This window comes from Mercurialis annua, linkage group LG4 (genome assembly GCF_937616625.2).
Source record: "Mercurialis annua linkage group LG4, ddMerAnnu1.2, whole genome shotgun sequence".
Lineage (NCBI taxonomy): Eukaryota > Viridiplantae > Streptophyta > Magnoliopsida > Malpighiales > Euphorbiaceae > Mercurialis > Mercurialis annua.
Genome location: NC_065573.1, coordinates 33,379,440 through 33,391,433, shown reverse-complemented (window position 1 = coordinate 33,391,433; position 11,994 = coordinate 33,379,440). Strand labels below are relative to the sequence as shown.

At 28.3% G+C, this 11,994-nt stretch overlaps 3 protein-coding genes across 3 annotated transcripts; 1 reads left to right on the top strand and 2 right to left on the bottom strand.

Annotated features, from left to right (window-relative positions):
• The first annotated feature begins 2,661 nt into the window (after positions 1-2,661).
• Positions 2,662-3,970, top strand: LOC126679388 (uncharacterized protein At5g19025). The gene has a single exon (XM_050374405.2). It carries the CDS (start codon positions 3,080-3,082, stop codon positions 3,785-3,787), a length of 708 nt encoding a protein of 235 aa, XP_050230362.1. The 5' UTR covers positions 2,662-3,079; the 3' UTR covers positions 3,788-3,970.
• Positions 3,971-8,517: 4,547 nt separating this feature from the next.
• On the bottom strand, positions 8,518-9,105 carry LOC126678618 (E3 ubiquitin-protein ligase SIRP1-like). Its single transcript, XM_050373511.1, has one exon. The coding sequence runs from the start codon at positions 9,103-9,105 to the stop codon at positions 8,518-8,520; it is 588 nt and encodes a 195-aa protein (XP_050229468.1).
• Positions 9,106-10,310: 1,205 nt separating this feature from the next.
• On the bottom strand, positions 10,311-10,715 carry LOC126678617 (E3 ubiquitin-protein ligase MPSR1-like). The gene has a single exon (XM_050373510.1). The coding sequence runs from the start codon at positions 10,713-10,715 to the stop codon at positions 10,311-10,313; it is 405 nt and encodes a 134-aa protein (XP_050229467.1).
• Between the last annotated feature and the right edge of the window lie 1,279 nt (positions 10,716-11,994).

Here is an 11,994-nt window from a genome sequence, read left to right as displayed (position 1 = left end):
TCTTGTAAAAAAGGTACTTTAAATTTAATACAAACTAATAAGTTAGTATAATTCTATGAAATTATTATTATATACTATTTATTAATTATTATATGAACCAAATGCGATTTAAATGTTTTTTTAGCCACGTGCTACGCACGTTAACGATATCTATATGACCCGTTAATTAATATTATAATTGTATATTTTTTAATAATGTATTATTATTTAAATTTTATAAGACTTGTGTTTTTTTATTTGTTTTTTTTTAATTATTTTTTAAAATTTTAATCTTTTATTGGAAATGTTAAAAAGTCAAAATTAAACAATAGATTTAATTTTTGATATTGTTGTTATTAAAAAATGATAATATGATTGAAGCAAATTTACATTATTTTTCATTGTAAATAACTAATTAATATCAAAAATATCAAAACTTTAACATAAATATTATAATATAATTATTTAATATTATTGAAACTCGTCATATTTTTTTATATATAGTGATATATTTGTGCAATTCCTTTTAGAATTAGGATTTTAACATATAATGATAGTTGTTGCACATGAATTTAATACATAATGTTAGCTACTGCGATGATAATTTTGAATATGTTTCCTTTATGGATTAGGAATGTCATCTTTTTATTTGTTAAGCACAAATATTCTTATATGTCACAATTAGGAATATCAACTTGGATAAAATATGTAAAGAGTATTTTTGTCCGTGAATGGAAGTATTCCCCCCGCGAATACACTTTTATATTTCTTATAGATTTCGAATATATGTTCTTTTTTTGTCAAAGACGATAGACTTTTTTAAATAATAAAAAAAATTAAGAAAAATAAAAAAGAAATTATACTAGTGATTGAAGAAAACCGGAACTGTCAAGGTTATGAGTTCATTTCCTCCCACAAGCGTAGAGATGACCACTGTTCATAACCCCGACGGTCCCGGTTCGAAACCGCTGGATCGCGGTTCAAGAAAAACTAGAACTGGCCCGGAACCGTCTAAGTGTCGGTTACATGACGGTTCGAAACCGTCCGGTTCAAGTTCCGGTTTAAATTTGAACGGTTTACAAAAAAATTGAAAGTAAAATTAAAATATAATTACTAAAAATATATAATTTAAAATATAATAACACGCGGAGATAATATTATAAGAGAATAATAAAATAGATCAAATTTTTAATGTTATATATAAATATTAAAAACTAAATAGCAATTTATCGACGGATTTGACCCTTAAACTGTCGGTTCCGATCCAGAACCGCCGGTTCACGGTTCAAAATATTTGGAACCGGCCCGAAACCGGTCGTTCTACGGCTTCGGGCCGGTTTTAGTCCGGTTCCGGGCCAGCTCTACATAAGCGCTCCCCCTCTCCAACTTTCAGAAAAAAACTTAATTTTAATATGAATCAATAAAATAAATCATGGTGAATTACATATAATTTAAATAAATATCACTATAGAATAAAATCTATAAAAAATACTTAACAAAAATAATTGTTCCATATTATTACAATTATTATTATGTCATTGTCAACCATGGTTTGAGAGAAGACTAAAATGCGAGTTTGTTTTTTACTTCATTATAGAAGAAGAAATCTAAGATATTTCTCGAAATGAAAAGTCGTGTCACTCCACCATAACCCTAAGTGGTCTATCATGGCGTAATCTTAGGTCCATCCTATAGTAATAAAAACAACTTTTTTACGTGTCAACTTGTAACTTTAGCAAAATTTGATGATGGATTTTAAAAATATTTTGATATCATGTGGTTCAGTATTTTTTCATTTATGACTTTGTAAGCTCCTTGAAAGACTTTCTTTAATAGCAAGCATAAATTATGTACCATGTTTTCAAACATATGGACTTCAAGTTTGGAATAAATCTTATTCTATTAAGTTATAAAAACAATTAATGAGAAGTTATTTTTGTGGATTTTGTAAAATTATTTTAAGTTTATCTTACTTAGACTATTTTATAATTAAATAAAATGCTTATAATTTATTTGATGGTAATATCTAACAGTGTAATGTTTTTATATAGTTTCTCAGTATATCTTTATATGAAATAATAAAAATAAATATTGGAAAACCTTTAATTTAAACCATGTCTTAGTAAAATTTAAAAATTTACAAGTGATGGCTTTTTTACTCTAAAATTAATTTAAGTTTCACCTGCTTAATTTTTGGCGGTCTATTGGAAGAAAATATTATATATTTGTTTATTTTATAAATATTTTTTTAATGATTTAAATATCTATAATATAGTATTTTATACTCCTTCTATCTAATTAAAATAAAAAGGTGATATTTTTGTTTGTCCCATAAAAATAAAAAATTGTGTTAAATAATATTAAAAATGGTAGTTTGTGCATTAAAATGAGAAAATTTAAACTATGCGATTAAAATAAAAAAACGTGTAAAGTTCGTGATTTTTTTTGACATTAATTCTTCATTTATGATCATTTGTTTAATAGCTTTAAACATGTTAATAATCTTGCAACGAAAGAAAGGTGGGCCAAGCCCAAATACATACCCCACAAAATCATGGAAGCATCATTAGAAGTCCAAAAGCCCACCCAAAAGAAGAAAAAGAAACATAAATTAGGCCACGTAAATACCAATTTAACAATACAATTTTATTGCTATTTAACGTGTCTGATCTGACCCTCTCCTTCCTTTTTTTTAAATACAGATTTTGATAAATAATTGATTGAATTAAGAAACAAAATTAAAGGCCACAACGAGTTAAATGAGAACTCTTCCTTGTCTTCTCTGCTTCTTGCCGGCCACAGACTAAAGATCTCAATTTCTTTTTCATAGTCATTTTCACTGCAATTCAATCTAATTCAATTGTTTGGTATTATCTTCAACATCTGGGCACCGACCGAGTTTGCATCTTTATATTGGAAAGTAGGTGAATTCTTGATCTTTTTTTATTTCCTATGAGGTGGGTCGATCTGGTTTTTGATTTAGTTTAGTGGGTTTGATTTGTTTTTCTTATTTGGATCGGTTGAGATTGGTGGGTTTGTTTTGGATTTTGTTAAAGATTGAGTTTGTGACTGAAAAAAAACTTGCTGGGTTTGATTTGAAATGGTCTATTTTCATAGCTCAATATCGGTTTGCAACTCAGTGGACCAATCAGTTATGGCTAATTCTGTGAATTCTAGTGAGTTGCATCCAAAATCAAGGAACAAAAACCATGGACAGAACAGTAGGAAGATGAATAATAACAGTCATATGAATTGCTCTAGTATTCCTGTCTGTGATCGATCTCGATCAGCTGTTGTTGATGTTGTCATCTTGATTGCTGTTATTATTTCTTGCGGGTTCTTGCTGTTTCCTTATATCAAGATTATAACTCTCTTTTTCATTGAATTAATTACTGTTATGCACTCTGTGTTCAAAGAGGAAATCTTGAGAAGTCCTGTGATTTATGCATCTGTTGGAGTTGGTACTTTTTTTGCTGCAATAGCTGTTTGGACAGTGTTCACTTGTACAACTAGGAAATGCGGGAATCCGAGCTGCAAAGGGTTGCGAAAAGCTGCGGAATTCGACATTCAACTCGAGACGGAAGAGTGTGTCAAGAACTCTAATAATGGTAGTTTGGGGAAAGATGGGGGTGTGAAGAGGGGACTTTTCGAATTGCCTCGCGATCATCATCGTGAATTGGAGGCTGAACTTAAGAAGATGGCGCCGACGAATGGAAGAGCAGTTCTTGTGTTTCGAGCAAGGTGTGGATGCTCCGTTGGGAGATTGGAAGTTCCGGGATCAAAGAAGCAAAAGAAGATCAAGAGGTAGGGGGTTACGGATTTAAATACAGGCGTAGAATCATAAGGGAGAGAGGAGTGTGTTCTCCAATTGATCTTCTGAGGAGCTACCTTGTTATTAAATAAGCTCATGGCAATAAGTTGTAAGAATCCTTTCTTTCATATATATATATACATTTGGTTATAGTGGAGAATATAAGAATCCTTTCTTTCATTTATCTTTATTTGATATTATTTATATGAATATTTGATGATAATTGTTGTTTGTGAGATTTTACATGTTTGGTTTGGAAGATAATTGGTTTCAACCTATGATGCACGGAAACTTTGAGAAAGATGCGTTTCTTTGTTTTGGAAACGTTTCTATTTCCGGAACTCATAGGAAAGTAACCAAGTATTGAATTTGACATAAGTTGTGATGCACAAAGAGTGATATGTGATAACTATGTCCATTTTGTTTCAATAAGATGCACTCTGCATTGTTGTTCTTCTATTCATAAAAGTAAAACTTTTGCTGAATTCCTTTGGCTGTGAGCTGCAATTGTCAATTCTCGTGTTTTCAGCGTTTTTGCGAAACTCCAGAACTGTATATTTATAATAATTTACAAAAACTATTGTTTCTGCCCATTTGTATTTTTCAGCGTTTCTTTCTAATTTCAAAAATACCTGTGGAACTTTGAAACTCTATATTTATAATTATTTTTATAAAAATTATTGTTTTGGTCTTCTTTCAGCGTTTCCTATTTAAATGTTTATGTTTCCATGCGACATAGGTAGCATCTTTTTGCAACATGAAAAACTAGTAGCTGTGTATTAGCAGATATTTCACCTCAGAGATAGAATTCATGAGGCTGATTCAGAAAGAGGAAGATTACTTACGGATTATTTTACGATAGTAGAATGATGAACAATTTGCGGAAGCTAATAATAGTAAAAAAAATCAAATACAAATACAAATACAAATTCTAACTCGTTACTATTATAAATGCAATAATCAAAATCAAAATTTTAACTCCAATGGTGTCCGCCCTTCACCAACATCATCGCCCGTCAATGCCAGAATCATCTTTCGATTCTTTCCATCTACTTGTTGTTGGCTTAACATATTGGCAAATAGGGCAAGATGGGTGAATACTCAACAACTTGTCGATTCAATGTGGATGGAATGAACACATGATCAAAGGGTGTACAACTAATCTCGTCTCGTCGCCGATACCAATTTCATCTAGGCAAACAGAACAATCTCTAACATCATCTTTATCAGTCAGTTTCATTATAGGCAAATTAGGCCTGATCTCTATCTCATCACGAAGTTTTGAATTCAGATGTATACGAACGTCTTTTATAGATTGGAAATTTTGAGATATTTTTGCAGGAGAGCATGCTAACAAGTTTTTATAATGACTGAATATTTTTTGGATTAGTTATGTAATAGGAAGATAATAAATTATTTATAAACAATAGAACTCGAACTTCATTGAAAGACTATACTAATATAAATAGGATTTCCTTTTCTGTTTAATCTAAAATTACAAATAAGTGATTATTTTTTTCTTTTTCATAAAAGTAAAATTGTTGCTGCTAAATCACAAATACGTGACTAGTATTTTCATGATTTAGAACGTCTAGTGTGGGGAGAGTAATTGAATAACAAGACAGTTGAAATTTGATTTTGTTGTTGTTTAATTTGCCTAATAGCAAAGCAATCATATTAGCTTGGCCTGATGATTAATTTTTATATAAATTATTATGGAATTATTTTTGAAACTATAGACGTTGACGCAAAATATAAAGATGCACTCGATTAACAACTCTTAATCTGGAAAAAAAAAAAACCCAGGCAGATATATCATAAAAACTCAAGATACACGGATTAGGAGTTTTGTATAAATATGACAAAACAAAATTTTAAAAAGATTTAAAAGCTTTAATGATTTGCAATGATAGTTTTTTAGCTGAACTGAAAAGTAAAAACGTATAGAAGTTGGATTAAGAGATAAAATATGTTGGGAGTGAAATGTAAAGTAGGAGTATAGGGTTTATTTTTTTATTATCTAGATCTACAATGTACTGGGACGATTTAAGTTGTAATCTTGCTTTCCTTAATATATAATCTGCCTTTGTAAAAATAATGTAGAGTAGGAGTAAGATTATAAGGTCAAACGAACGTGTAGACAGAAAAATAAATGAGAGAATAATTCTTATAGAATATTATAAGTAATTGTATTTTTTATTTAATATTACTAGTTTCCTTATAGTATAATATATCTTAACTTTTTCAATCCATTTTGATAAACTTTTTTAAACTTAGCAAATGCTATTGAAATATCAAACCTCATGCAATACAATAACAATTAAATATATGATTTTTTTTTAAAAAAATTGAATATACAGTTTTTTTTTAAATTGAAAAGGAATTATCAATCGAGATACAACATAATTCGAATAAATTGATTTTAAAAAATACCAATTTGATTTTAAAAAATTGGATAGATTTCTAAAAAATTAGCTAAATTTTGATAGATTTACACCTTTTGAAAAGTTTGGATATATTTTCAGAAACAGAAAAAAATGACTTTTTAACACAATTAGCCATTAAAAGGTCAGAAAAGCTACTTAAAACTATATTTCAATTACTTTCTGAAACGAAATTAAAAAATTAACCTTTTTCAAGTCAATTGCATTGAAAATTGTAGTGTATGATGTTAGTTGATGGATGATTAGGTCTTATAACCAAACAACATGTTTTATTTAGGCATGAAATGAAATGGACCCAACTCCCTCATGTCCTCTAGAAACTGATTTTGCCAAATATATACACTTTGCACTTACCTTGCCATTGCACCCTCCCCAATGCTTACTTTAGCTTAGGTCAACTTAATTTAAAATAGTTTATTTTTCATCCACGTATGTAAATGACTCGCTTGATTCACTTAATAATTTCTCAAAAAATTGCATTTTATTTTAATTAATTATAATTTAAAGATAATATTATTTTTAATAATTAAATTGGCTAATTAAATATAAAGATATAATAGTATTTTAATTAATTTAATTAATAAAGTAGAACTTACTTAAATTTTACTATGGAAGTTATGTCCCTGTTGAAAGGGGAAGTCAACCCCTTAACTTTTCGAAAAATAGATTGACAAAAATGAATCAAATGAGAAAAAAATGTTATTTTTAAAAAGTAAATTTTTTTGGTGAACTTACTCCCAATCAAGTGAGGTCGAAAATGTTGAGTTTAATTACAAACAAATTAGATATTTATGACGATTAAAGTTATTACTCCCTCCGTCCCAATAGAGTTGTCCACTTTATCTTTATCACATATTTTAAGAAAAACAATCATTGTTTATAGTTTTTGTAAAATTTTCCTTACTTTTCTTGTCATACCCCTATTTAATGTAGGGTCTACATATAATTTACTTTTATTAGTGGCCTTTAAATAGGGGTAATATAGAAAAATTAAGTGTAAAATTAGTTATTTTTTGAAAGTGGACAAGTGTTTTGGGGAAAAAAAAATTCTGAAAGTGAATAACTCTATTGGGACGGAGGGAGTATTTTACGATGATTTTCACCAGATATAAATGTACTATACAATATTATTAAGGGTTTCAATGTTAAAAAGAATAGATATAATTCAAGAACTATTAGAATGATGACGGTGAAATTGGTAGTTGCCTATACAATATTATTAATGGTTTCAATGTTAAAAAGAATAGATATAATTCAAGAACTATTAGAATGATGAAGGTGAAATTGGTAGCTGTAGCAGTTTGTCTGATCAAAAATGATATTGTCCTGGCAATAAATATAATTTAATTCTTTTTGATTTAAAGATTATAATTTATAAAAATACCTCCAACAATAAATTTTAGTTTTTTTATAATGTTAACTTACTACTACAAAACTATTTTAAATCATTAAAGAGAGAGATGTGTAAAAGAGATTATGTTAACATATAGAAAAAATTTATAAGGCAAGTCATTTTTTTAGTACACCAGACATTTATATAATTTATAGTTTGTCTATATGAATTCTCTAATAAAAGAAAAAGTTTGTCCATATGAATGAGGTATATGTCTCTTTAAATATTAAATTTATATATTGATTGATCAATAAATTTTTGATTAATCAATTTCTATCTATGTTTTTTCACACGGGACATGATTTTTAAGGAGCTAAAAACTAAAAACTAAAATAGGGATAAGGTACAAAAAATTTATCCAAAATCTCACTTGTTTTTTTTTTATATATATTTTTTCGATTTCAATTCAAACCCTCATATTTTTTTCCTTTACGAAAAAACATAAATTAACTGGAACATCCATTCATGTTAAGCTGTCTAACGTGACATTTTTTTCCTGTCACGAGACTCTGCGTGACAGTGTCTTTCAATAAAAAGGTACCAAATAATATTTACTCAAAATTTTACTTAGCCATTTAATGTTCTTTAAATTTTAATTTTGACCTTAATATTAATTGAATTGGATGTGTGATCTATTAACAAAAATGGCGTGGCATTAACATAAGAAGTTATGAACATGCAAAATTTAAATTTAGTAAAAAACACTAATATAAAAGAAAATATATAAACAAAAATACTTATCCATCTCTAATTCAATTGAAAGCTACCCATAGTAAAAGCAGCACTCGTTAATACTCCAAAGTCCAAACAATGAAAGAATTAACTGTATTAAAAGAACTAAATTAAAGTAATGTGCAGCTTTGCTTGCACTAAAAGTAAAATTCTATAAGCTAAAAGATATAAAACTCGATCATCATTAGACTCAGAAGACTCGGACCCACACCCATATCACCCGAACTCTCCGTAGAAAAAAGTTCCGATCGAGGAACCCTACTCTCAATACCGAAAAATCTCCACATCTGCAGCTGAAAATTTTCCAAACCACCGTCACCATCACCATCATTATCTGCATTACGATCTTCATCTGCTCGTCGTTCTTCTTTTTCTTCTTGTCCTTGTGGATCATCAGGCATAATGTATCGACAAACGGGACAAGTCGCATGAATATTCAACCACTTTCGAATACAACTCGAATGAAAGCCATGGTTGCATGGCATCTTACAAATCTCGTGGCCGATACCAATCTCATCTAAGCAAATTGAACACTCTACGACGCCACTTTTATCGGTGAGTATGGTTTTAGGCATAGCATCTATTGATTTTTTTGATGCAGGTAAAACTCCAGCTATTGTATCATCAATATTAAGTAACCCGCGCATGAACCGGATTAACCAGCTGCTAGGCACATCAGAAGAATATTCTCGTTCGTCGCTAATGCTAATTCTCTGACCAGTAATGTTACTATTATCGTTCGCCATTGTTTCTGAATTTTGAAATAGTTTGTGATGTCTATATATATAATATATATAGTGGGTTTACCGATCTATTCGAGATTCCTTAACTATTTAGGATATGGGATATATAGTGATAGTTCTGTAGAATCTTCTTATGCATGTAAGGGAGCTGTCCCCGCAAAATAAAATTTGAAATAATAAGTCCATTTACATATTGGAAACTAATAAATTGTTTACATAAAAGCTAATTTATATTCAATGAAATAATAAGTACGTATATAAATTTACAAGGTATTTAATATTCAGGCATGTAAGAATAACTGAATGAGTAGATGTTTATGAATAAAAGTTATTTTTATTATTATATAGTATAAAGTATGGATGACAAATATGCAAGTTTACCAAGTTTTTTTTTTTTAGAGAGGAAGCACTTGTGGGAGGATTTTGTTTAAATAGTCGTTTTTAATGTATTACTGCTTGAGTATAAATCAAATATTTTATGGTGCTTAACTAATTAATTACTAAATTAATATATTTATTTAATTTTTAAAATTTAATTTAAATAAAATATTAATGAATTGCCTTTGAATAAAAAGTAATCTAATTTAAGGACAATCCTTTAAAAAGATTATATATGAAGGATTTAAAATATATTATTAAAATTTAATTTATTCTAAGAAAAATATTGTTATATGAATCTTGTATATTAAGAAAATGCTATTTAATCCACTAATTTTAACTCATTTTATTGTACCGCCTGATATGACATGTTTCGATTCAATTCTTATTTCAATTTCCCTCTTTAATTGATCTACTTATGGATTAAAATTGATGGGTTAAATAGTGTTACTCTATTTTTTATTACTGATATTTAAACACATTATTGATATTTAATAATCAATTCATCTCAACCTCATATGATTATTTTTATTTTTTATTTTTAAAATCAAATTAAATTTGATAACTATGATCATAATAATATTAATATTTTAAATTAGCATCTTAATACGGTTAAAAAAAATCAAAAGAACCAAATTCATATAAAAAATATCTATCACTACACTAAAAAATAATTCCAAATGTACAAGATATAATCGTTTTCTCCTATCTAATTATAAGACCCGGACCCGGACCCATCACCCAGATTCTCCAGGGAAGTTTAGTCCGATTGAGAAAGAAACGTAATCTCAATAGCAAAAAATCGCCTCCTCTGCCGCCGGCCATCTTCTTCAACGATCTTCATCGTCTCGTCGATTTTCCTTTTCTTCTTGTCTCCGAGCGACAACGGGCACTCTAAATCGACAAACGGGGCAAGACCGACGAATACCCAACCACTTTCGAATACAACCCGAATGGAAGCCATGGTTACAGGGCATCGCGCAAATCTGGCCGCCGATGCCGATCCCATCTAAGCAAATAGAACACTCTCCGACACCACTTTTATCAGTCACTAGGGTTAAAGGCAAAGCATCTGTTGATTCTTTGGAAGCAGCAAAACGTCCGGGTCTGATAAAATTACCAGTACCGTCCCGAGGAAGGAACGTTTCCAATATGGTGAAAATTCGGCGTTGCCACGCAACATATTGTTCATCGCTAATGCTATGTCTCTCCTCAGTAATGTCATTGTTCTCCATTGTTTCTGAATTTTGAATTACTTGTAAGCCCTATAGTAGGGCATATATATATATATATATATATAATATTTTTTTATTTTTACAAGCTCTATATTTTCCGTTTTATAAATTCGTTTATTTCGTATATTTTTTTTAAATTTTTTTTTTCATACTATAAGCTCTGTATTAAAAATGAACAATTGACTTATCTTTAAAATATTTAATCTGCGATATATTTTTTATTGATAAAAATAGCAATTTAACAAATAATATTTTTATTTTTATAGATAATTAAATTTAAAGCATATATTTATATATTCAAGAAATAATTATTAATATTTTGATTTAATATTATATAATATAATATATTTTATAATTCAATAAATAAAAATAAAAAATATGCCTTTTACGATCATTTTATATATAAACAGTAACATCTAATCAAATCTCACCAAATATGTATACTTTACCAGCTACAAAAGGCAGATGAATCAAACATACCTTAATTAGTCCAACTTTTAATTGTAATTTATTAAAAATGCTTAATTTAATCCACAAGAAATTAATAAATAAATATAATGAAGCTATCTCATTTTTGAAATTCAGTTATTATATTTTTTTATTAATTACAACCAAATATTTCAACTTTTATAATTATATTCAAAAAATTAGTATTTTTTTAACTACAAACTTGTGGGCCTTTTATTAATTATAAGAATTTGGATTTAAAAATAACTGTACAATGATAATAACCATGCAAAAATGATCATTTTTTCTCTCGAATTTAATATAAAAAATCATTTAACCTAAATATGGCTGTGAAAAACACACACCCTGATTTGATATTTTAATTCGTTTTACTCCCTCAAATGAAATGTCAAAAAATAATTGAAACATTATATACAAATTGGAATTGAAGGAGTTAAACGAGCCAAAATGTTAATTTTGGATTTTTTTTTTAAATAGACATGAGCTTATCCTTAATTGATCTTTTGTGTCATAATCACAGGACAAAATAAACTTTGTTTAAAAATCATATTTATGCATATAATTATATAATTAAAATAGTTAAAATACTACAATTTTTTACTATACTATCTTTAATTGATATCAAATAATTTTTTAAAATATTTATCATTTTTTTGATATCAATATAAATGAAATAATATTTTTACCATCCTATTTTGTCACTATTTACACTTGTTGATGTCCTAAAAAGATGTCACTTTTACATTACTATTAGGCTTAATTTCTTAAAAAACCCCCACCTTGCATTTTTTTTTCGTTTATACCCTGACCT